General features: G+C 40.3%; 1 protein-coding gene across 1 annotated transcript in view; it reads left to right on the top strand.

Annotated features, from left to right (window-relative positions):
• Positions 1–25,495, top strand: part of MYO10 (myosin X) — a 162,979-nt gene that overhangs the window by 78,291 nt on the left and 59,193 nt on the right. Inside the window, exons 4-11 of the mRNA XM_066559602.1 lie at positions 11,324–11,511; positions 18,833–18,967; positions 19,973–20,097; positions 20,982–20,995; positions 21,119–21,203; positions 21,870–21,973; positions 24,102–24,231; positions 25,156–25,274. Of these exons, the coding sequence (XP_066415699.1) occupies positions 11,324–11,511; positions 18,833–18,967; positions 19,973–20,097; positions 20,982–20,995; positions 21,119–21,203; positions 21,870–21,973; positions 24,102–24,231; positions 25,156–25,274 (900 nt within the window). The remainder of the gene's footprint in view (positions 1–11,323; positions 11,512–18,832; positions 18,968–19,972; positions 20,098–20,981; positions 20,996–21,118; positions 21,204–21,869; positions 21,974–24,101; positions 24,232–25,155; positions 25,275–25,495) is intronic.

The raw sequence follows: 25,495 nt of genomic DNA on the forward strand, positions 1-25,495 counted from the left end.
AACCTTTGACTGAATGCCACCATAAATACCACTAAACCATTGCCCTAAAGTTTTCTAATAAAGACAAAACCTCCTGACTGGTTTCTTAAATGGAAAAAGTTAGACACACTCCATGCAGAAACTGAACCTAAAAAGGTATGTATGTCATGGTCCCCTACTATGTCCTGGACAGCTCAACAGCCTTTGTCTTTGGCCTTTCGTGTGCCTTGCTATAAATAACTGTGGGCCGTGGACTTAAAAAACCCCAGACAATGGTACCCAGAAACTGTGTCATTACTTAATACCGTAAAACATGTATATAAAAACAGTACATGTCCCTAGAACAATTACACTAGCCCCTAGAAGTACATTTATCCTGGTCTTGTCTGCAATCCAGCTGTGGTTGCATGGTCCCTCTCCAGAGGCATCCACTGCTGTAGAGCAGTCCCAGGTAACCAGTTTGCAGGATCTGCTCTGGGGTCACGGGGGAAGCTGCTGTTTATTTAATTGCTCTGCTTTTACAGTAAAGAAATCTTCAAAGATTTGTGCTGATGAATCACAGTGTTTTTTACGCCTTCCTATGCTGCTGAGAAGATGGGGAAAATTCTTGCCACCAGCTCTTTCCACAGAAGTGTGGAAGCAGAGAATGCTGTTGCTAAGAATGCATGACAAATGTCTATACATAGCTGCTTACCTCCATAATTAGAATGTTATGCTTGCACACATCAGATAATGTTTTCAAAATGTGGTTCAAAGCGAGTTCCTGTCTCCAAGCATTAATTACAGCTTCCATTTCACATCTGTTACTAGAGAGCAGCAGACAAAGATCTATAAAAACACAGCAGGGTTTTAATTGGAAATCTAGTGAAATTTATTACTGGTGATTGTTATTTCTAAAGGCTGGTCAGTTATATAGATGAAAAATTGTCTACCACAGGCAAATTACCTTTTTTTTTTTTAATATGTGTGAATGGAGAAACATAGCTGTAATGATATGAGAAGTAAACAAATGCCATCAAGGTTGGTTAACCAGCCTTGCTTCTGACTTCCTCCATTCTGCATGACTTGTGAAACTGCTAATAGTTATAATAACAGCAACAATAAAGAGTGTTTGTCTGAACTCTTGTCCTCACAAAGTCCTCAACTGAAAATACTGGGAATTTTAAAGGTGCTTATTTTCAGATCCAAGGAAGTATTTCAGCCTGAGGTGTTGTGTTCAATGTGATACCATTAAAAGAAATGAAAGGTGTGTGTTGCTGAGTACCCTGCCATGTATGCCACAGCTACACAAACACTTTGCAGTGTGTGCAGTGGCCGCATGTGCCCACGCCTGCACCAACACATAAATTTATATTATGGTTTGCAGCACATTAGGTGGTGTTGGTAACCTGCTGGGTGTACACATAACAGTAAGGATCTCACCTGCTAGCATCAGTGGGCTGCTATAGTGAGGGGGAGAGGGTGAAGAGGTCAAAGTTTTATTAAAACATGAAAGGTTGCTCTTTCTATTCTGCTCTGTACCAGTTTTTGTTTTTTTTTTTCTCAGTTGATTAGTTGGTTGGTTGGGAAATAAATAATAGATGGACTGCAACAGGATCAGTTTCTGTTGACTTCCATGAGTTTTCTATTTGTAATACAAAAGCTCTAAACTATCTTTGATGGCAACTTCATATAGAAAACTGCAAAGTAGAAATGTGTCATCATGTGCAGATTTTGTCATTGGTGATGGTATATATTGCTAATGTCTTCCCAGATTTGAAGTCTAGTATTCATTTATTGCATGTCACTGCTAATTCTATGAGCCAAGAACAGAAAGCAGACCAACATCAAGAATCAAAAGAAAAATTATAAGTCATTTGCACAAATGCCAACAGCAGCTTAGTGCTGTTCAGTTAGAGTTTTTGCAAACCATGCTGAATGTTTCTGCATGTGCCATTGCCTCACTTGGAGGTAAGCTTTGGCTCCTTTCTGTGAGATCTGTTGTTCCCAGTCCAGCAAAGTCTTTGAAAGGAGGGCAGGAATTTGGACTCCAAACCTTAGGGTGCTTACCTGTCGCCAGCACGTTTTCTTTACATAGGTTAGGCTTTTACTGTAAAGCGAGATTTAAAGTGAGCTGCACAAAGTTTCCTGCCTGTGCTGTACTGTCCAACTGTCTTATACACATATTCCAGCAGTTTAATACTAGAAACGCTGCAAATAAACCCATTTAAGTTGGGAGTGAATTAACTTTTATAGCTATTGTTTATCTGTGTAAATGGATTATTGGTTCATGGCCAGCCTGTTATTTTTTATTTGAAAAGAGGTGGTCCCTCTCTCACAGGCAGTTTCAGCTTTTTCCCTTTGATGTTTGTCTGTCTATCCTTTTAAAAGCAAACGGAATCCAAAAGTTCCATTTAGCAGATTTTTGACAGTTAATTCCATTTGCCATCTCAGTCCTGATTTCTCGACTGACAGCTATTTGGCAGCAGTTCAGTACCATCCAGCTAACTGCCTGGCACAGAGATAGATTTCAGTTATGCTGGCTTTTGATTTCTCTTTTCATGGTCTGTTAAAGAGTAATTCCTGCTCTTCCTGCTTTCCTCTTAAAAAAGCCCTTTCTATAGAAGAGGTCTTCAAATATTAAAGAGCCACAGAAGTTATGGAAATCTGGATATCAGTATGTAAAATACTTTCAGGCAGAATTAAACAGATCTGTGAAGCTTTATATAAAAATATTTCACCAGTGTTGTAGAGACAATGCTCTTTGGTTCAGTGTTTTACCAGCATTTCGGTTTTCCTTTGTGTGTATTTTCTCTGAAAAGCCCCTTCATCTCTCCAGTATGAATGTATAGGAAGGAAGAAGACCATTTTTTTCTTTTCCTTGCTGGAGGGTAAATTAGACCTTCAGACAGTTTTGAAAGGCTCATTTGAGCATTGTGCAATAACAGAGGAGGAGGAAGAACTAGTTTGTGCCACAGGCCATTTGAAATGAAGTGATAAGCCAAGGGGTCTCTGCTTTTTGTGAGGCCTTTCTTGATTTGAGCTGGAGCTCGCCTGGTTAAAACTGTGCTCACAGATTGCTACAGTCCCATGTGCAAACTTATTTTCACGTGCTGTATTGCAGCCCATGAAAATAACAAAAATCAATGTCTTGTTCTGATCAATCGTGTTTGTGTTCAGGAGGTCACTGGCTCTATCTGCGTGGCAATGGCAAAGAGAAATTCTTCAGTAATTGTTTATATGAAAACTGTACAAAAGATCATTATTCTGACCCAGTAGATAGGACTGCTGCATGGTAGAGATTGCATTGTATTAGTCAGCAAAAAAAAGTACAGTAAAACCAAGGAGACTTGGGGCTTTTTATACAGGAGAAAAACTGCCAGAGACCTGTGAATATCTTATAGAAGGAAAAATGTCTATCTGATTTTAGATCAGATATTTCTGTATTATTATCTGCTGGTTTGGTTTTTACCTTTGGCTGTAACAGTGTTCTTTTATCAACCTTTTTTAAATTGATTTAATACTTCCTAACTGGATTGCTTTTGGTGTGGATTCAGGATAACACTTGTAGTGTTTCCTTGAGTAGTCCCCATCCACATGGAACAAACTGTCCAATAGGAGAAAATTAAGAGAAAAAGAAGATGAGATTAATCTGTGAGTGTATCTCTTCACCAGGTGGAGAGGTATTTACCATCTCTGCAGAAAGGTGTCTGCCTCCGTGCAGTTTGGGGTATTTACATTGGTACCTAACGTGACCAAAACCCAGTTTTTAACCCTTAAGAAACAGACCTAGACAGTTTCATTTGACTTCCTAGAACAAGGACTCAATGAATGTGCAAGATTGAAGCTGTAGGGAGCTGAAGGAATCTCTTAGTGTAGAAGTTAAGGTAGCTGGGTTACAAAGTACAATTTTTTTCTTGAAGAGATAGCACAGCCTTTGCCCTTGGAAGGGCTTGGGAACAGGACTGTGTTGCTTAACACTGTTGCACCAAGGGAAGCTTAAGGTCACATTAGCTGGATTGAAGGGTCAACATCACAGACAAGGCTGCATATAAGAGGGTGTCCTGTTGCCCAACAGTTGCCTGTGATCATCTGAAATCATGTTTTAAAATAGTCCAAAACTATTCCAAAATATTCTTGTGAACTGTGCTGGTGGAATCAAGCATAAAGCCTGGCTTTGAAAAGGCCTTGGTCTGTTATGCTCAGCACAGAAGGAGAAAAGGCCAGCTGGGAAGTGGTTGGTAGGAGAGGCTGCAGTTTCCATCATGGACTGAAGGACATGGTTTGAAAGTACAGGTGAGCAGTGTGAGAAGACACTTAACAAAACCAGTGACAAGGAGAACATGTAGAAGGTGGGTCTTGGCTGTTGGTGTCTGATCTTTCTACTGACATTCCATGTCATGTCCTGGTTCCCTTGAAAAGATCCTCTCCTGTGGGTGCTCTTGAATTTGTAGTATGGCCTATGTATGTATAAGCAGGTCATTTTGCAGTCAATCCTACAGCTGAACTTAAAAATAAAAAAAAAACCAACAGTTTAGGGGTTATAATGTTGAATGCATTTACAAGGAACACAGATATAGAGAAAAAGCAAAGCTGATATAAATTTGGGTGGTTGGAAGTTCACCATGAGTCACCAGACATGGTGAGGACTGCAGGAGCCCAAGCATGTAAGGATGATTATAGAGTATGGCATTTCCATCTTAGGAATGACTTGATTGGTTGAAAACATTTAAAACATGCAGTTTTAAAAAATATTAAATTGTAGTTTAGTACTTCACTTTGATTATGGTTTTTAAGAAAGAAGCTTTGCTTCAGACATGAAACAACTGGATTCTGTCCCACTGAAATTAGCATGGGACTAGCTGAAAGACAGGGTATACTTACCACAGTGAGGATAAATCGAGATCCTACCATGAACGAGGGCATTAATTACCATCCTCTTTATGGCATACCATTGCTCCTTCTTCTGCCTCCCCTAAAAAGCACACCAAAATGTGGCCCAGCCATCTTTCTCCTTTTTCTGCTGATGTGTATGTGGTAGACATTTGGTTTTCTTTGCCACAGCATAAACTCAACCCTGATTACCATCAATCCTTTCACCTGAGAGAGCTCTGGACCACAAAGACCATAGCTGCAGTGTGGAGCAAACTCTTCTGTTCCCAGGTTTTTCATCCTGACACCTTAAAATTTGATGTTGAAAACATAATGAAGTTTGATGGCTATTTTGTGGTCTTCTAAAAGTTACCTGCCACTGCATGTTCTGTGAAAACACTGGTTTTATTTGGTAAGATTCCTGTAGCTGTGATGATTTAAAGGTACGAGATGCAGAGGTTGTGTGGAATAGTGATAAAAATCTTTTCCCATGCCTTTTGTAAAAGTAACATAGAAGTAGCCATTTGAGTAGCTTATTTGAGGTGAGCCAGTTGTACTACAGTTTAATTTGAAGTTTCCCACATATTAAGGGTAAGCCCACAAAGTAATACTTGTGGAATAAATTGGAAGGTTAATAGCAATACTCCATTTTAAAAAAAAATACTTTTACTTTTCAGACACAGAATCAGTTCCTTAAGAAACTCCAGGAAATTCAGGAGTTGTTCAAAAACAGTCCAGAAACATATTTTTTGAGGCATCAGTAAGCATGCTTTTCTTTCTCTAATAACATAGATTTTTCACACTTTAAAGAAGAAAGGCTTGAAAGTGCTCTTAAGGAAGTTGAACTAAGTCCTGTTTCTCGATGTCAATGTATATATCTGTAACAAAACATCTTAATTTCTGTATTTGATCTATTCCAGAATCTCTAGTTCCAAGCTGTGAAGAATATTTTGAGTTTTGGTTGTAGTAAGGAAACACAATGATAGAAAGAAGTAGAGTAATGCAGTCTTCTTACACCTGTTTTAATAATGCAAGCAGTTTCTGTTGAGATTGTTGATCAAAGATTTAGTTCAGGAGCAGCACATAATGTGCTTCAACAGAGTCCTCCAGTCTTCTTCTGCCTTCTCTCTCGCACTCTCCCTGTAGCATGAGATATGGAGAGCCTAAGTGTCTGTCCTTCCTTGCTTCCCCCTCTTTATTTATTTATTTGTGGAAGCAGGAAGACTGGGATGTCTCAGATGCTAGAAGTCTGTGAAGTACAGAGGGGCACCTTGATGTAGAGTGTGTAAGGTCAAGAGAAGGGTAGTGTAGAAAAAATTTAATGACCTTACACGGGAAAAGCGAGCTTGGGTAGAACACAGATATCATAAGGGATCCACAGAAACAGAAAAGTTATTGTGGAGAAGTTTTGACATAAAAGGGAAGAAGTGCAAGGTGTATGGTTGCTGGATGTGGAACAAACCTGAGAGGATATACCCCAAAATTCTGAAAAGCATCTGTGAAGGGGAAAAGATGAAAAGCAGGGTGACTCTGGTGTATTCAGTATGTTTGGTTTATAGGACTAATGAAGTGGTCTTCCATTAGGGCAGTTTTCTTATTCATTGCTTTTTCATTATAGAGAATCTAAAAAAAAAAAAAATTGAGGGGGATATTGCTTACTCTACTTTTTTCTCTTTTAATCTGAAAGCTTTTTCTACATGGGAAAGTAAGACATTTCAAACTGTATTTTGTTCCTACATTGAAAACTTTTTTCTTGTAATACTAAGTGTAAAATACACAAAAGTGGATTTGGATCAATAAAAGCTTGTATGTAATTTAGATTTGTTTGGCATCAAACTAAAATAAATTGATTGTGTTTTTATTAAAAAAACCCCACCCTCTCATGTTAGACAGGACTACTCTGACTATATTAAGTTTTGCTAGAGTACTTCTGTGGATAACAGCAGTCTTTGTCAGCTCTTGTTTAAGAATAAATTGTTTTTCAGTGTTTGAAGAACTGTGGGATAATTTCAAGACGGAGGCTCAAAGCTAATTGCTATCAGAAGGCAACAAGCAAAACAAAAAGCATTCAAAGAACTGAGGAAAAATCTCTTCCTTTCTGAAGTACATCTTTAATTTTGTCTTGCCTTACTCCATGTCTAGCTGAGAAGATAGGATTGGAACTTCTAATTTTGTAAGTCCTTGTAGACAATCAGCAAACAATCTTGTTTACCCTTTTTGCTGAAAGGGGGAGCAGGAGTGTCTGTGGTTTGTGATTAAAGGTGTTTTAGGAGATTAATTAACAATGTAAAATTCCAGTAAAAATTTGAAAGTGCAAAAGGAACCCAACCTTTAATACAGTAATCAAAGTGCTGCATTGGGATTCAGGCTGAGTAACTCAACTTCCATTTATTCTTTGGTTTAAATAAATACATTAGCCATGATCTGATAACAAGTTGTTGCTGGTTTAGTCTGTACCAAAGTAGTTCAAGAGTTTGTGTATGGTTCTGTGTGAAGCCTTGAGACAGTCATATATCAGGGAATGGTAAACTGCCCTGTTCATTGCCATGGATTTAAGGGGTCAGGCTTCTAACAGGAGTTCTCACAGTATATCACTGAAAAAAACTCTCAAACTATTTCAACTGGAAGTCTCCAGAACTCCCCTGTCTGCTTTCTAGTGCTCTGGTAGCATTTCTCCCATTCATAATTGTTTTGGAATGCTTTCATTAAAATAAGTAATTACTGACTTCCAGAATCAGATTAGAAACTGCAAAGAACAAAAAAAAATTGGATTACTGTCTTACAAGCAAAGTGAAAGTGTCATTCTTACGTGATCATACCTTTTCTAAAATTTCACGTGCTTTGTGGTGTTGGCATCATATATAATTTAGAGATCCTGCTTCTGATTGCTAACCCATTTAATTTGCCATATGCTGATGTCTGGTGCAGAAATAGTGCTCAGGAGACAACACACATCCACGAGCAGTCCTGCATTTTTTTGTGTGTTTTTACACCGGTTTAACCTGCTGCTAAGATTCTTGCATTTGCCAGACCAGAAGGTCTGCCCTGCAAAAAAGGGGCTGTGTTGTGTGACTGCTCAAGGTCTCCAGGGGAGGGCAAGTGGAGGAGCCTACAAGAAAGATTGAGAGGCACTTTTTCTGGGGGCATGTGCTGACAGGACAAGGGGGAATGACTTCAAACTGAAAGAGAGTATGTTTAGATTAGATATTAGGAAGAAATCCTTCACTGTGAGGGTGAGAGCACTGGAACTGTTTGCCTAGAGAAGTTGTGGATGCCCCATCTCTGGGAGTGTTAAAGGCCACATTGAATGGGGCATTGAGCAATTTGTTCTAGTGGAAGGTGTCCCTGGCCATGACAGGGATGTTGGAACTACCTGATCTTTGCTCTCATTGCAGCCCAGGCCGTTCTGTGATTCTATAAAGTTGAGAGTTGGTAGCGTTCTTCATGGGAGTACATGTATCCTTCCCCCCTCCCCGAGGTTCCTAACTTTGGGACTCTTAGAGCTGCCACTCTGGGATCTACTGCTTATAAAATATTGCTTCTAGTAAGACCTTGTGATAGGTACTGGATGGGATAAGTAGTAAGCCTGGAAGTGATGTAGGAAATTATTCTTACAGCAGCAGATCTTGCTGCAGTGGAGTATCCTAGAGGCAATTTACAAAGACTTCTGGAAGATTTGTCTTTTAACGTGACCTTTTAAAATAATTGGAATAATTTTTAATAACAGTGCTGCTTCAGCCCATTGATACTTTGCTGAACTACCCTGGATGAAGGCAGAGCCTTTGCTTGGGCCAGCTAACTCCTTAGTCCATGCAGACTAAGCTGGTTGTGGCTACTCCTGGGTCAGACTGTGACACCTGGTAGGTGATAAATGTGATCCACTGTGTCTGTGAAGAATATGCTTTTTTCATCATATTGCCTTGGGATGAGGAAGTTGTTTTTGAAGTCCTGAGTTTGTTCTGTCATGTGCCATTATAATTTGGTGGCAGTTTGTGCATGCATTTAACTTTTCCTGCAAAGAGCTAGTACACCCTTAAAGCACCAGAAGACTGGAACCACAAATCTGCATCTTTGTCAGTAGAGACTGTGGTTCTTCACATTTTTGCTGAAAGGAAAGATAGAGAGAGGATTTTTTTTAATAGTGACATGTCCTAAGCATTACTCAATGAGGTGATTTTTTACCAGTATGATTTCTGATGTTCACTAGGTTTCTTTTATTGCTGTAATACACTGCCCCTTTCTCTATTATACCTCATTTCATTACAAGGCAATGAAGCCAGCTCACTTTATTTAATAAACTTTAATAATTCACAGTAATGACTAATATTCTGGAAGTCTTTTTGTCACTTAAAAAAAAATGTGCTTAAGTCATGTGAAAGACTGCCCCATTTTAAATGAGTGTATGCAGAAATGGACTCCTGTCACCTCTTCTGATATTTACTATTTTGAAGAGAAGCAAGAAAAGTCCCAATGTGTTGCTCATGGTGATGCAGTTTTGCCAGTGCTTTTTCGTGGAGGTACTGTTCTGTCACGTACTTCCTCTTGCAGAAGCTATAGAGTGATTATTTAGTGATGAAGCTAGATGGTATCATGTTTCATGGGGATTTTTTTATTTACATCTTTGCCATGGCATCTGTTGGGATGATGTGCCTCAAGTTACTCTTTTCCAAAGACTTCAGCCAGACTTTAATAAGGGAAAGAGGAAGATCCGTAGCAGTCTCTTTTATTGGTCATACTTGGACTGCAGTCATGTAATTAAAAAAAGAAGCCTCTTAAAATTTTTCCCTGTGCAATCTGTGCTGAAATATGTATCAAACAGAGGAAGTTTTTTTCAGAGCCTTCCTTGTTACTTATTACTTATTTAAGAGTCCAAGAGGGGATGATCCCAGGAAATTAAGCTGTTGTCTCAGTGCTGTAATTGCCTGCGATACGATCTCATGTTGAAATGGTATCTCTCTTCTAGATGAAATCTTCTGAGCTGTCGCACAGCATGGGAGGGTGGGGGGGTGGTGTTATAAAACACAGATTGAAAATTCACCACTCTGTTAAAAGTGCTAGAGTTACAGTGAGGAGGGATATTCCTCTTACTGCTAATAAAATTGTCATGATTTCAAGGGCACCACTGCAGTTCCCCTAGCAAATGCTCAAAGCTGCAATTTGTGTTGGGCCTGATGGAGGGTGAACAGGTGGATAATGGGGGCTGTAACAGCAGGGTAACAGTGAGAAAGGAGAGCTGACACACAGCGATAATTGCATGTTAATTAAGGAGAAAAAGAGGGAGGCAGGTAGATGTGGGCTTTTAATGCTGCAAAAGAGACTGATGGAGGGGAAAGGAAAGTATGGGGGAACTGATGGTCCCTTTGTCTTAGTGAATGCCCTGTGGTGGCTTAGAGAAGGAGGGGCAGGGGGAGCGCATGGGGCTGCCTTTCAGGGGTTTGCAAGACGTTTCTCCCCTTATCCATCCATCTCTGGTTAGGGGTCTGTGGAGGTGAAGAGAGCCCCAGTCCAGCTGTCAGCTTCACAGCTGGTTCCTGTCAGTGATGAGAGGATTGGTGAGGCATCTGTCTGTACATGGGGGCTGTGTTACAGGGCTGGAGGCTGCCCAGCCTGGCTCTTCACCAGTCCAGAGCAGGGCTCTTGTAGCCAGGTGTCAGCTCCCTGCCTGTAACCGCAGAAAGGGCATTTAACGAATTGGAACTGCAGAAGTAACGCCGCACATGCTGTACAGTATATCAATTAATTTCACATGCCCCAGAAACTCTGGAGATAGCATGCTTAATGTCATCTCCTACCTCACTTAATGGAATTTTATTAGAAAAATATATTGAAGTGGATAGAGGTTGAGGGAGAAATTGAACAGCATTGCGAACAGACTGTTGAAAATGATCAGGTTACTACAGCCTAATGAGTTAAGGCAATGGGAATGGGCATAAGCTGCTACCTGGGTGGTTTTGACTGATGTGCTATCTAATTGCAGTGGGATAGAAATTAATGACTTGCCAGTTGCTGTTCTGCATCCAACTAATATTAAAAATGTTGTGGAAACCCAGTGATTCTGGAGCATCTGCTGCTTCACATGCTTTTCTTAGAGCCTGCTATTCTAAATATTATGGTCCTAGTGTCTACCATAATGCCTGATACTTCTGTTTTAAAAGTGAGTAGCAGTCCCTAAGGACACATGAGAAGCAGCTGTAGGCCAGTGCTGATAGGCATTACCATGCAGCTGTAAGCAGCATTAAGGCAGGGATTTGTACAGTCAATAAGCTCAGTGTTATAGGTGGGGTAAGCCTGAGAACATGACAGAGATGGGAACAACTTTCGCCCTTTTGTTGCTTTTCTTGAAAGGAAGAAATCAGGGAAAATTGCTGGCCACCTTTATCCAAAGGATTGTTATGGTTTTGCAAGTGTGTATTTCTTGTCTGTCGTTAGAGAAGAGTGTCAATCTGTTCCCCACACACGTGCTAACAGCTCTGGGGGTGTTGTGTGCTTGCAGACCTACATTGGTTCAATAGTGGCCTCGGTGAACCCCTACAAGAGCATCCCGGGACTGTACGACCGCGCCGCCGTGGAGCGCTACAGCCGGCACCACATGGGAGAGATCCCGCCCCACATCTTCGCCGTAGCCAACGAGTGCTACCGCTGCCTCTGGAAGCGCCACGACAACCAGTGCATCCTCATCAGGTGAGTGCTGCCTGCTGCTGGTGCTGCTCTGGGTGCCCCTGATGGTGAGCTGGGGCATTCACGTTTTCTGAAAATCCCTTCACCCAGGATTTTTCTCCTGGGAAGCTGAGAAGGCTCAGAGAAAAAGGAAAACAAATTCTTATCTCATTTGCTTCTCCTGTGTTGTGCTCACATGTGGAATGTGTTTGGAGATTGTTTATCCAACAGGTGGTTGTTTCATTGGTTTCTGCTGTGGGTTGTTTTCATTCTTTGGCCAATTAGTGCCAAGCTGTGTTGGGATTCTGAAAAAAGTCATGAGTTTTCATTGTCATCTTTTTAGCCTTCTGTAAGTATCCTTTCTGTATTCTTTAGTATAGTTTAGCTTAGTATTCTTTTATAAAATATAGTATCATAAAAAAATAAATTAGACTTCTGAGAACATGGAGTCAGATTCATCATTCCTTCCATCGTCGGGGCACCCCGTAAATACAATAGTGAGCCTTTCAAGGTGGTTTGGGAGCATGGCTGTGGGCCACGTGGGGAGAACTCCAAAAGAAAGTAGACTTTTAAAACAGCATGGTTTCAAGAGAGTTCTGAACTTGTTTTGTGTCATTCTGTGTACCTCTAACAAAACGTTAAATTTTTTTAATGTGTCTTAAAATTATATTTAGTGAAAAAACTCTGTTGAATTTTTTTGGGCATTTTTGGTCTTCACACATGAAATGTTACCCTAAGTGTTTTCCCACCAGTTTAAACATCTCTGTGCAGCTCAGTAGTTTGTCACCACTGTACTCTAATTCCTGTATGGAGAGGAAAAAAAAACTTAACCTACCAGTTCTTGAGATATGCAGTAAATAAGAATAGCAAAAGAGAAACCCCTCCACATTTCAGCCACTTAATTCTGCCTGATTAATCTTCCTTGCCTAATCTTGTTGTGTTTTAATTTAATGGTGATTTAATAGCTTCCCGTTTGAACCACTGTGTCACTGGTATTCAGGCTCTGGCTGGGGCCGAGGGTGCGTTAGGGAGCAGTTGGCATTTCAATAGCTTTTCACTGCTTTCAGCTCCTTCCTTCTGGGTCCAGAAGAGCTGAAAATGCAGCCAGCTCTTTTCCCATTCCCTAGCCTGCCAGCTCAGCTGTGTTGGCTCACACACAGGCAGAGAGACCAAAGTCTGGACCTCCAGATAAGGAGGAGCAGGTCACTGCAGCATGGCCCCGGCCACCAGGCTCTGGACAGGTGGTGATGCTCAGTGGGGTAGGAGACCTTATGTCTCCCCTTCCTCTCCTCTCTTGCCTTCAAAACATTTTTGTGATTAGGCCTACTTACTGTCATCTTCTGCACCACAAGGTTACACGTGTAGAGTTCTTCAGGCACGAGCTGACATGATTTTGGCTGTCTCCCGACCTCCCCAGGAGTCCCTGTGGTGGCTGTAGGACTGACTGCAGCCCGGGGCAGACGGTGGGACAGAGAGGGGGTGAGGCACAGTGAGAGCAGCTCCTTTGGCAATAGGCAGTTTCTACTGACATTTCAGATTGTGGGCCAGGTTGCAAGGCTTCATGGATACGAGGGGGATTTGGTGTATGTAGTTCAGCACCCAGGCTCTTGTTAGAAATGTGGATTAGCTTCAACACAGCCAGGCCTGCCTTGCAACTTTCTGCAGGCTCTCAGGTCACTGTGCCCACCTGCCCTCGCCTCTAGGGAGGTTCTGCTTTGCAGTGACACAAAGCTGAAGAGTGTGTTTTTTCAGCTTTCTTTAACTGTATTTCTCCCTCTTATTACTTGATACATAGTTCTGTGCATATAAAGATGAGCTCAGGTAAGAATCCAAGCAAAAATAAAATTCATAGAGATCTTTGTCATGTGACAATAGCTAGCCTGGAGTCATGATTTTGTGTTTTATTGCCAGGCAGGCACTTGTGAGCAGCCTGTGTATACAAATTTAGTGACCAAAACAATTTCTGGTGGCCATTGGTATTTTTGCCATTTGGCACTAGTCTCAGTATTTTACCTTTCATTCCAGTTCCTCACAAGCTGCCAAGAGGAAAGGAGGTTATGTCCTAAAATGGACATAAGCAGAAGTGTGTGATGTTGCAGGGGAGTCTTCAGCACTTTCTGCTCTGTAAACCATGTGCTTTGGTACAGATAAGCTATAATATGGGGAAGTTTTGCATTAGGAATCCCTTTTAAAATTGTATACTGTGGTCATGGATTGAAACAGTGATTTGTTTAAGTTCTGTGTTTCAGATAAGTGGCACAATACAACTATTTAAGGGTATCTTGTTACTGCAGAAATTGAGGAAATGTGAAATTATATTTAAAAAATTGAATGCCAAATCTGCTTTCCTTAAAGAACATTAGCTGCTCTATCTGTGAAAGACTCAGAATAGGATTTTTTTAAAATTACTGAAGGTTTCCATGGCCTTTCTACAGCTTAGGAAAATCCCTGTTGTCACATATCTCGTTTAGGGCATTAGAAGTGGAGGTATGACAGTGTGCTTGGCAAACTCAGCATCCTGATCATTCCTGCATCTTTTACTGGTTTAGAATTAGACATTGCAACAAATCACTGTACTGTCACTGTAACTTTCTTGGTTACTACTGGCATTTGAAAAAGAACGTAGCCAAGTAGAGCTCTTCAGTGTTTTAACTTGGACAAATATTCTGGTCTTGCATTGTAATGTAATAATGTAAGAGATGATGAAGAGGAAAATTCTGTTGCATCTCGAAAACACGGTGGTTAAAATGAGGGAATTATTCACATTCTGATAGGCAGTTTGAGCTGCTCCTGACCTTGGGATCTCAACATTCGGTAGCAAATTTTAACAGCCACACAAAGGAAGGCGCTTGGAATGCTTTCTGATGATCCTCTGGACTTGAAGTGCCCCCTGCTGGCCCCCAGAATTAGCTCAGCTTTGGTTTGCAGCTGCTTTCTTCTGGCTTTGGGTTCAAAAACCTGTGAAAAATATTAATATTGGGATATTTTTCTGGCTGGAGTAGGGTGAAAGGGTGAATTGCAGAACACAAATTAGAAAAACTCAGAATATCATTTAAATGTGAGACCATTTTTCCTGTATAACCGTCCAGAGGTGAAAAGGAAGGAAATGCAGAAGAGATGATAAATTGAATCACCCAGAGATGCTTATTTATTGGTGTGTGTAACAGGCATTAATTAATGATAATGCTGCATAAAAAGGACTTAGCAGCCTAAGATGTTAACAAAACAACACACTGAAGAAGCTGTACACAACTGGTGTATTAGAATATGTACATAGTTGTGAAATGGTGTTTTACCTGTCACAGGCGAAAAAACTAGCATTTTTTCTGTAGACAAAAACATCTGCATCAATGAATTCTCAGTTTCATGTTGGTCTGAATCATTACTGCAGGGTCCAGTTTCATTTAAAACGGGGCGGGGGAAAAAGCCCACCATGTAAAAAACATCTTCTGATTTTTCAGCTGGGTGCCTCAGGAACAGGAAGAAAGTCCATCTAATTTGAGCAATAGCCAAGTGGCTTATCCTGGTGTTGGAATGGGGCTGAGCTGCCCCATGATTAGCTGAAGTTCAAGTTGAGACCAAGTTCAAACCTCCACACCTTTATTACAAGAATAGGAAAATATTTTTAGGTTTGGTTTGAGGTTTTTTTGCTGCTCTGTTTAAAGTGACCTAGTCTGTGCAGAAGCAAACAAACGCTCTTCTCTCAGATAAAATTGCAATTGATCCACGTCATAGCACTCCCAAAGTGTAAAGGGAGCCACAACCATTGCTCTTTATGACATTCAAGTCAGTGCCATGAGTGGGAAATCACTGTCTGATACCAATTTGTTCTCTCTGTTATTATTATCTCATGGCCTGAAACTTTTTGTTATTGTTGTTCAGCTTGAAAATCAATATGAAACAAATCTTTTCTATGGGACCCAGACCTATGATGGGTGTGGTGTCCTTGTGAGACTGATGCACCAAAGTTCAGATGTGCATTTGATGAAGTATATTTGCTGAAGGGCCCTGTTTTGTCCATGTGTATCTGTCTTGGGGTTTTAAAGGCAGCAGACTGTAAGGCCCCAAAAACCTCACTTGTTGAGACTCCTGAAAGGATTTATGGTTGTTTGTGTACTCAGACACATGGGAGAAGTACTGAGAAGATGTTTTCAAGGGGGGTCAAAACAACAAAAAACTTCACTGGCAACTTTAGAAAATCAGAGAACTTTTGCAAAGGTTTAGAGCAGCATTCCATCAACAAAACACTTCTCAAAGCATTAACTTAGCCCTTCTATGCTCATCCAATTTTAAGTTACACAGAGCTCCAAGAAGAGGGAATTAGAGGAAGAAAGAGAGAAAGGCAGAAAAGATGCAGAAAAGAACAAGTATAGCTATCACTCCTGGTTCCAGTGGTGTTCAGCTGATAGAAATTCCAAGAGGAGGTAGGGTCAAGACATGTGTTGGCCTCCTGTCTCACTTCAAGTACCCTTTGGCCTTCCCGGGCCCTTCCCCCCTGTGGGGTTTCTGGTCATTTTGCCCTCAGGAGCTGGGTTAGGACTTCCAGAGGTGCTCATGGAGCAGTGCCTTTGGTGTGTCAGCGATTAGCAGCCACTACAGACTGTTCTGCTGTTTCTTTACCCAGACAGAACAGGGAAATGATTTAGTGTTACGTCCTTCAGAATGAGGAGTCTCTCTCAGTGACCCCTTTTTACGTTGTGGCAGTTGTGAGCGCAGGCTGCTGTGCCCTTAGCCCTGCATAGATCAAGTCATGGAGAAAGTCTAAAGGTCTTCTAAGTGGGGGCCTTCTGGCCTGCTGTCAGACTTAATATGTTCACAGTCCTGAATGTAGTGATGTGGAACAAGCTGGGCACTTAAATTCATGGGCTGGAAAGGTTGCTGGAAAGGTTGCACTAAAATATTCACCCTTTACTGACCTTGTAGGCAAAAGCTTTCTAAGCACTCTGAAAGATTGATCCCATGTAACTGTAAAAGTGAAGAGAATGGAGTGGTTTCTACTAAATGAGCAGAGAACATTGTGTAAATCCATCCTTTGGACCTTGTGGAACTGAAGGTGGTTCAGAGGAAAGTTTTAAAAAGTAATAAGAAGTATAACATGGGAAATGGCTAATGGAGACAGGCACCTTGAATTTGGGGCACTAACCATCAAGTCCTGCACAGCAGAAAGAGTGCCAGGATGAATTGTTGGTTTCTCCTTCTGCCATGAGAACTGAGAGGTATCAAATGAAACTAATGGAGGTGGATCTAAAAAACAAGACCATCTGCTTTTTAAGGGAGTATGGCTAGAAACTCATGGAAGATAAGTATATTGAGGGTTACAAGACATGTAAAAACCAGATTTAGGTCGGGAAGCCTCTGAACAGCAAATAACTGGAAGCTGGAAGATCACAAGGGAAATAATGTATGTCTTCCATGGGCATCTCCAGTTGGCAACTGTCAAAATAGGACATTGGGGAAGTTCAGAATCAAACCAGTTCTGAGTCTCTCCTGTTTTGAGAAAAAAACAAGAGCATGTAATTGTGCATTATGCCAGCTGTACCAGAGAGAGGTGCAGGAGGTATTTTTCCATCAGCTTTGAATATCTCACTTGTAGAATGGCTCTCAGTTACAGTGGGGTAACTTTCAGCTTCCACTGAACTACAGATTCTGCAGATCAAGGGACAGTGGGTGGGGCAGAGGAAGGATGGTATCAATGGAAGAGGTGATGTCCTCAGTGTCACCCTGTGCCTGCTTTTGAGCTATATGCATGGCTCAGAGGGAGAGAATTAGGCAGAAGAGGTGTGTATCACTTGATGATTTATTGCACTAGACAAGAATAATGCAAGGGTTTGTGAAGCTCTCTCACAACTACTAGTAAAAATGTTTTTTTATGGTGAGTATTGAATGCAGGAATGAATGTTATCTGTTTCTTCTTGGGCAGAAGAGATAAATGAAAAGAGAAAGGGAAGGAATACTGAAAAGGCCAGACATCAACAGTAAAATTACATAAAAAACATCAATGGTAAAATTACATATAAAACAGTACAGAATTTGTTTGATGTGGTATAAATATAATGGATGAATCACACTTGCTGGAACATATTGGCATTTATGAAGATGTCTCATTATATTTCCTGAATGTCTCTTCCCTAATTTTATTGTTGGCATTCATTTGCAGGAAAATGTCATGCTGTATTTATGGGCAGTGCCTTTCTTCCTTGCATTTTACTAGAAAGCATCATTATACTTTGTTGTAACCTAAAATCAGTGGGGCCATTACTCAGCAATGGCACAACAAAAGACTGTCAGATTATCTAGGCTTGCTCCACATGCCCAGTTGTGCTCCATCAAAGTCAAAATTCCCACTTGCTATAATAGAAAAGGTGAAGTAAGACCAAAATGTACCCTCTTTCTTTGGGAGTAAACTGGAATTAAGTACAGCTTAATGAGGAGCTAGGCCACAGCTTAGGATACAGTGCTATTGCTGTAGATGAAGAATGAGCAAGCTAGACAAACTTTCCCTACAAGTTATATTTCTTAATAGCTCACAGTGTCTGTTTAGGCTACATAATTTAGGGTACTGGGGAAATGAGCCAAATCTAAACTTTCCCTTTTCAGAGTGTTGGCTTTGAAGGGAAACTGAGTATATTGCCTTCTGTTTGCATCAGCAGGGTTGCTTATTAATAATTTGCTTTTAAAATGTCAATTTAGCATTATCAAATGGCTTTGTTCTCCTGTGGGTGGTGATGAGAGGTTTTATATCTCTGATGGTAATGAGAGGTGGAAATTGGATATTTCGAACTCACATGAATCTGGTTTGTTTCAAAAGATATATAAAAAGTGTGTTTAAGGAGTATGTAGCTTACTAAGAATTTCAGTATTAATTATATGAGTAGCCTTTATGTGTTGGAATGTGTATTTGTGTCTCTAACTTCCTCCTCCTCCCAGCGGGGCTCCTTCATTAGCTAAATTGCTGCAATGTATACCAAACCTTCCCATATGATTCTTTGTTTGGTCTTTATCCCTTTACCATGTCTTTGTTGTGAGTTTATTTTAACATGATGGTGGGAAGTGTTGGATAATTGTTTGCATTCAGAGAGCTCTTTGTTGTCTCCTAGGTGTGTGTACACATGCAGTCAGTGCCTTGAAATGCTGTCTGGGCAGTTAAAAAGCTTAAGGACAGCTCGTGTTTTTCCCTGGATGTCATATTCAGGAAGTTTCATGGGGTGTTCTGGCTTCATTTGTCCATCACTTCTAATCACCCCAGTCTTCCTGACCTCCAGTAATGTAGAGTTTAGGTGGCTAGCCAGAGCACTTCTTCACTGGCCACTGGGACTGTGCAAACCATTTCCTCCTCTTCTTTCAGTGGCGAAAGTGGTGCTGGTAAGACGGAGAGCACTAAGCTGATTCTCAAGTTCTTGTCTGCAATGAGCCAACATTCACTGGAGCTGTCCTCCAGAGAGAAGACCTCCTGTGTGGAGCAAGCTATTCTTGAGAGCAGGTATGGGATCTTTCAATACACAGGTATTTTTTTCAGAAGATATAAACTTTGACATTGAAATAAGATCTTGCAATGTAATCAAATATGTGTGTGTGTTTACTGAACAGTAAAATGTGTACTGGAGAAAGGGAAGTATTCCATTTAACAAAATTACCTGGCTGCTTTAGAGAATTGTGAGCATGTAGTATCTCTTAGTGAAGCAAAAATACAGAGTTTTGAATTGCATGAAGCTTTAATGGTGGCTTTCATTTGTGTTTGGGGCTGAATGCAGATAATCAGAGTAATGGAAATGGGTGATGGGAGGAAGATACCTTTGGTTCAGTTTGTGTAGCCTGAGGATACGGTAGAACAAGATACAGCATGGTGAGGATAAAGTGCTCAAGTGATAAAAGCATGCTGAGGAAAGGGAGGATAAGGAGAGCTGATAAGACAGATGAGTAAATGCATCAGATAAATTGTACACAATCTGTGCAAGCAAAAAAGAAATCTTGGTGTTGACGTGAAATTACATGGTTCTAAACTATTTAAAAACAAAGGCAATTTGAGATGCTATTACTTTTGTTTATCTTGCTTCATCTCTGCTGTACATGCTGTATCTTGATGTAGGTTTTTTTTCTTTTTAATTTCCCTAGGACAAGGATTCCTTGCCTCTATCTAGCAATCTGCATGCACTGAGATTTCTTATTTCTATCATCTGAGTACTGCAGTGAGAATTGTGTGCATCTTTTGAGCAATTACAAAAGAAGTAGGAAGTAGCAGTTACTACTCTGAAGCTGCAGAGTAGTTCAGTGTGATTTATCTTCCCTGTTGCATGAATACTTGCATCTTCTGCTAGAAAAATGAGATGCCCATTGCTAAATGGAGGGTAATGCTGGGATGTAGGCTGCTGCTGAGTGGAGTGTCAGAGGGGAGCTTGTCAGAGTGCTGTTCCTTTCACCAGCTCCATGTGAAGTTGTTGGCATGCTAGTCACATGTTAACACTCCTGTCATTCTCTGTCTTCACAGTCCAATTATGGAAGCTTTTGGCAACGCGAAGACTGTTTACAACAACAACTCAAGTCGCTTTGGGAAGTTTATTCAGCTGAACATCTGTCAGAAAGGGAACATTCAGGGAGGAAGAATTATGGATTGTATCCTCGTTTGGTGATTTGACCCTTGTTTGTGGGAAGCACCCGTGTACCTCCTCGATGGAGGGCTGAAGGAGAGCTGGCTTGCCTTTGTCTGTCCTTTCACCTCATCCTGAAATATACACAGTTAAATTGAGCCGGTGTAGGTGGGAAGGGGAAGCAGCAACACCAAATTCACACATGCACTCCTGCTTTTGTGGTGGTGTGGGGTGTTTGTACTCTTGGAGGAGCAGCACTTCGTATTGCTGCCCCTAGCGTGACATGGCTCGTGTGCATTTCCCATGTAATGAGCCAAAACAGCCTGAATCCTTGTGAATAACTTGAGTTGTCAGCCATTTCCCTCATTACTGTACCCAAAGATAAGCTGCTTACTTCTCTGGAAAAGAACTTGAAAGAGCAGAGCTGCTCAATTTCTGCAGTGTGAATCTGGGTAGGTTAAATCCTCAGATTTGTCCTGCATTTGCCAAAATCAATCTATGAGCCACCTCCACCAGAGCAGCAGAGGTGTGGGGATGAGGAATATTCCAAGGAGATCCTACCTGCTGTTTTAAACTGTGTTTTCAGTGGGGAAAATTTAATTCTTGAGTTTTTTTCCAAGCTTTAGGGGGAAAAAAAAGCAGATGTCATTTAAAATTCAGAATCTCCCAAGTCCGGTTTTGATGGGATGGAAGAGAAGGTGCTGATACACTGATATTAGAACTGCTACAATATTATCATTGTTGCTACTTTATTTATCTTGTTGTAGGTGTATGAAACAAGCGTAGCATGTTTTAACACCATGATAGTCTACCTATTGTCTCAAACAAAAGAAGGAAGATTATAAAAAGCTTCTGCATTAATTGATTTTTACTTTATTCCTTGACTGAAGCTTCTCTTGCTGGCTCCAGATTTATTGGAAAAAGTAAGATGATGTTTGCTTTTGCTTATTTAATTGTGTTTGATTAAATTTTTGTCTGAAACTGTGGATAAAAAAATTGTCTTCAAAAATGATTACTTAAATGGAAACTATTTTTTACTTTGACAGAATCGTGTAGTAAGACAAAACCCCGGGGAAAGAAATTATCATATATTCTATGCTCTGCTGGCAGGGATAGAAGAGAGAGAGAAAGGTGAGTGGCAAAGCACAAGTCATACAACTGTGGTGGTTTTCTGCTAGCAGTCAGCAGTGGTGACAGCAGTGGAGAGTTTAACTGCAGAAACCCACTAACCCAAGCTGAGAAATAGGTTATTTATTCAGCTGGGATTCAGTGAGTGTGAATTTGAGCTCAACTTGATAAAGGAACCTGCTTAGCTGAAGAATGTCACTGAGCTGATGGTAGTTTTCCTCCCAGCTTCTGCTGTGGCCTTGGGAAAATTACTTGGGGACAAACATGCCTCATTGTGTTCAAACTGAATATTTTTGCTGGTACTAAATAACTCCACAGCAACAAAGATAAATAATTCTGGTTGCTCTAATCCTTTCTCATAAAGAATAAATCCATTGAACAAAAGAAATGACATTTGTATACGTGCAAAATTTCCTAAAGCTGTTTCAGCATCTCCCTGTGGGCCTGCTGTCTTTGCATGCTAAAAAGTAGAGTTAACTCTGTTATGCAGCTAAATAAAACAAAACCCAGCAAAATAACCCCCCATCTGATTTTAATATAAAGCCTTGTCTTGTGCATTGTCATAATTTCTGAGGAAATGAATTGTGAACTGTTTAAGTCTGACATAGTGACTTGTGGAGTACTTCTGTTTTGGTATTCCTTTTCACTTACCCTGTTTTCTCTCATTAGATGCTTTTTACTTATCTGTACCTGAGAACTACCACTATCTGAACCAGTCTGGATGTACAGCGGATAAGACAATCAGTGACAAAGATTCTTTCAAGGAAGTCATTGTGAGTTGCTTCCCTCGTTCCTTTGCTTTAAAAGTGCTGGAAGTTCAGGTGTGTGGGGCCCATTGACAGAGCAGGGTACAAAGCCTTCCTGTGCTTTCCTCCATGTGCAGCTCTCTCACTGAGGGATTAATCTTACAGGGATTTATACTTTCTCAGAATGCTTCACTGTCATTTTGAGCATGCCTTTATCTTTCCTCCAGTATTTCATTTTTACTCATTGTTTCAAAGTATGCTGTAATTTAGCAAAATGCCTATGTTTTGAAATGAAAAGAATATCTGTTGGGAAGTCAGTAAGACTTTTATATGCCTTTGCCTTTCCCTGCGTTGTTTTATATTACAGATATGTATGCATATGCATATATGTATATATATACATATATAGACATATACATATACATGTGTGTGTGTGTATACATACATATATATATATCACTGGTTTTCAGTCTGAAAGCTTTGCCCAATTCGTGTGGTATCTACTGGGTGGAGTCTGCAGTACAGCACACAGGGAGCAAAGCACCTGTGACTCTTTAAGTTGCAGCTGGAAAATGCAGTTGTATGGAGTAACTTACACAATAGAGTTATGAAAACATAAACACAGATTAAAAAGCCAGGTCCTGATGGAATTTCTCTGAATGGCTTTATGTTCTCACCTCCACAGCAATTAGTCCATACTGACCACACTAATTGGGTATTGTAGCACTGAGGTGATGTGTGTTAGATTTTAAAAATCATATAAAACATTTGGTTTTATGCCCTTCACCAAACTTTTTTTGCTTAGCTATGTTAATCTTTTTGCCAAACTGATGAACTAATGTCTAGTGGATGCAGCAGATTTTTTCAGTGTAAAAATCCCTCATCCTCTATGGCAGAAGGAAGTGTTGGAAACATTGGTAACTTACCTATATTGTAGTCACATGCTGAAGTTGATTGTCATGGCATTTAATTTGTGCTAATCATGCCAGGCTAGGCAGACCATGAAATCAACTGGCCAGGTGATGTTTGCCTGCTGCCTGCAGCATGGGCAGGCTGGGAGTGGGGCTGCCAGGCTGCATTCCCAGAGCAGGAGGTGGGCAGAAACCTCCTAGCTCACCCTCACCTGCCTTTTCCTGTTATAGTCAGGTCCTTTGCCTGCTTTTATTGCAGTGTAAGTCTTGGAAGTGTTGCTGAAGGGAAACTTTTTTATAGGAGACAGAAAGGAGCAGCACAGTGCGCAGGGAGATGAACTTGTAGTGCTGCTTCCCTTTAGTTGTGAGAGGTCTTCTTTACAAAATAAACCTTCAACCATTATCTCTACCCTGCTTTGAGTTGCGGGATGAGTCTGAGGCTTTTCCATTTGTAGTGGATGATTTATGAAAGTCAAAATGTGTCATCTGTCAAATACCTGCAGTGACTATAACACGATGAGTCTGACTATAGGGGCACAAAACAGTGATCTGGTCTCAGAGAGGCTCATATTACACCCAAATTTGGAAAGTTTGGTCATTTCAAGAGGCACACAGTTACCCCTTCTGTGTCAAAGGAAAGAATGTGTTCCTCTTGTTTTAGTGTTTCTTTTAATATTTTACTATTTGCTCTTCTCCTCATTTATGTAATTGAGCCTTGATTGTTGCCATACTGTTTATTCATAAATTCAACACTTTTTATATAGTTACTTTTCTTCTTCAGTTTGACTGGAAGTTGTCAGACCACATTGGTAAGGTGCATGTTTGGGCACAAAAATTATCAAATCTTACATGTTGCTGTGTTTTCTCCCTCATGCCTTGTTACCTACAAGGCTAGTAGGCAAATTTTGGTAAAAACATGCAGGAGGTAATCAATTAATAATTCAAATTACAGTAATTGCAACTGATGCACAACTCAGCAGGTCGTTCCAATATTTATATGATTTTAATGATGAATTTGAAAGCAAATTACAACATCATTACCACATCAAAATGAAATTTCTTAAAAGCAGAGTGATGCTTACATGTTCCAAGATGTCCCAGTGATGCCTTAGAGTGTATTCAGTTTGGGTTGAAACCAAAGGAATGAACTCGAGCCAGCTCTCTTTTAGTCCTGACTTGCTTTCCTAAGGCCTCCCATTTTTGAGTCTGTGCATGTTATTGAAGAAGCCCACATGTCATTCCAGACTGCAATGGAAGTGATGGAGTTCAGCAGGGAGGAAGTACGAGAAGTTCTGAGGCTGTTGGCTGGCATTTTGCATCTGGGAAATGTTGAGTTCATCACTGCTGGAGGGGCACAAGTGTCCTTTAAAACAGGTGAGAAGGCTGTGCATCCCAATCTAAATGTTTCTTGGGGTTCTGAAAGCCTTATTTGTTGTTAGTATATCTGAACATAGCAAGGACAAGTAGTGAAAGGGTTTTACTGCTTTTTAACATCTGTAAATGTTGATTAAAATGTTACTTTGAGAGGATGGGGTTTGACAGATAAGGCAAAGTAGTCTGCTGCTGGATGCTCAGTCTTAATTTGGGAAGACCTTGAGCACATACTTATTCCATTAACAGTAATGAAATTCTATTTGAATCTAATTCCTTCTTTGAAATATTCTCAAGCTGATAAAACAGAAGTGCTCAAATACATTCCCTAACCAGGATCTCCACTGAAAGTATCTTTTTTTAGAGCTTGCAGTATTTCAATTGCATATCTGAAAGAATGTGCTGGTATGTCTGAAGATTGAGCTGGTGGGCATTTAAAATGTTTGTTTAAGTATGGCATTAGAGAGTAGAATTATGTACTGTTTTATATACCACATTATAGCAAAACTGAAGATTAAAGTATGCATGGAAGAAAAATGTCACTGGTTAATCCTCATCATCCCAAGAAAAATGGAAACACATTCATGTGGACAAAGAGTCTATTAATGTTTGTATCTGGAAAAATGTGTTAGTAGATTAAGTTCTTGGTGTAGCATTAAGAGGAAAATAAATATTTGTGACTTACTTGTGATGTACTTTTACAACTAATTTCCTTCAGTTGTCATATTTATGCCTTTTCATGAGCAGCAAAACAGTATCCTAGAATTTCTTGCTGTGTTTTCATCTTTAATTCCTGTCATTTTAGGAGCATCTTAAATGGTAGTGGTAGTTGTAGTAGTAATAATAATAATAATAGTCAAAACCAAATTGGTTTCATAGCTTTATATATTTAAGGACATATTTATATTTGTCTTTCTCTTTTGCCAGCCCTGGGTCGATCTGCTGAGTTGCTGGGGTTGGACTCCACACAGCTAACAGAAGCATTGACTCAGAGGTCAATGATTCTCAGGGGAGAAGAAATCCTGACACCTCTTAGTATACAACAGGTAAAGGCATCTCAATTTTGACATGTTTTTAGGGTCTTTGAAAGATGTCTTAGTCTTCAAGTCTAGAGAAATCAGTGATCACTCAAGAACAGAACCTTAGCTCATGCATCAGAGTTGTAATCAAAAATATTACATAGATTTTTCTGGTAAGGGTATAATCTCTTAAGATCCCATCCAATAATTTTGGCCAGGGCTTATAGCTTGTCCCTTGTTATTTTTAT

This window comes from Molothrus aeneus, chromosome 1 (assembly GCF_037042795.1).
Source record: "Molothrus aeneus isolate 106 chromosome 1, BPBGC_Maene_1.0, whole genome shotgun sequence".
Lineage (NCBI taxonomy): Eukaryota > Metazoa > Chordata > Aves > Passeriformes > Icteridae > Molothrus > Molothrus aeneus.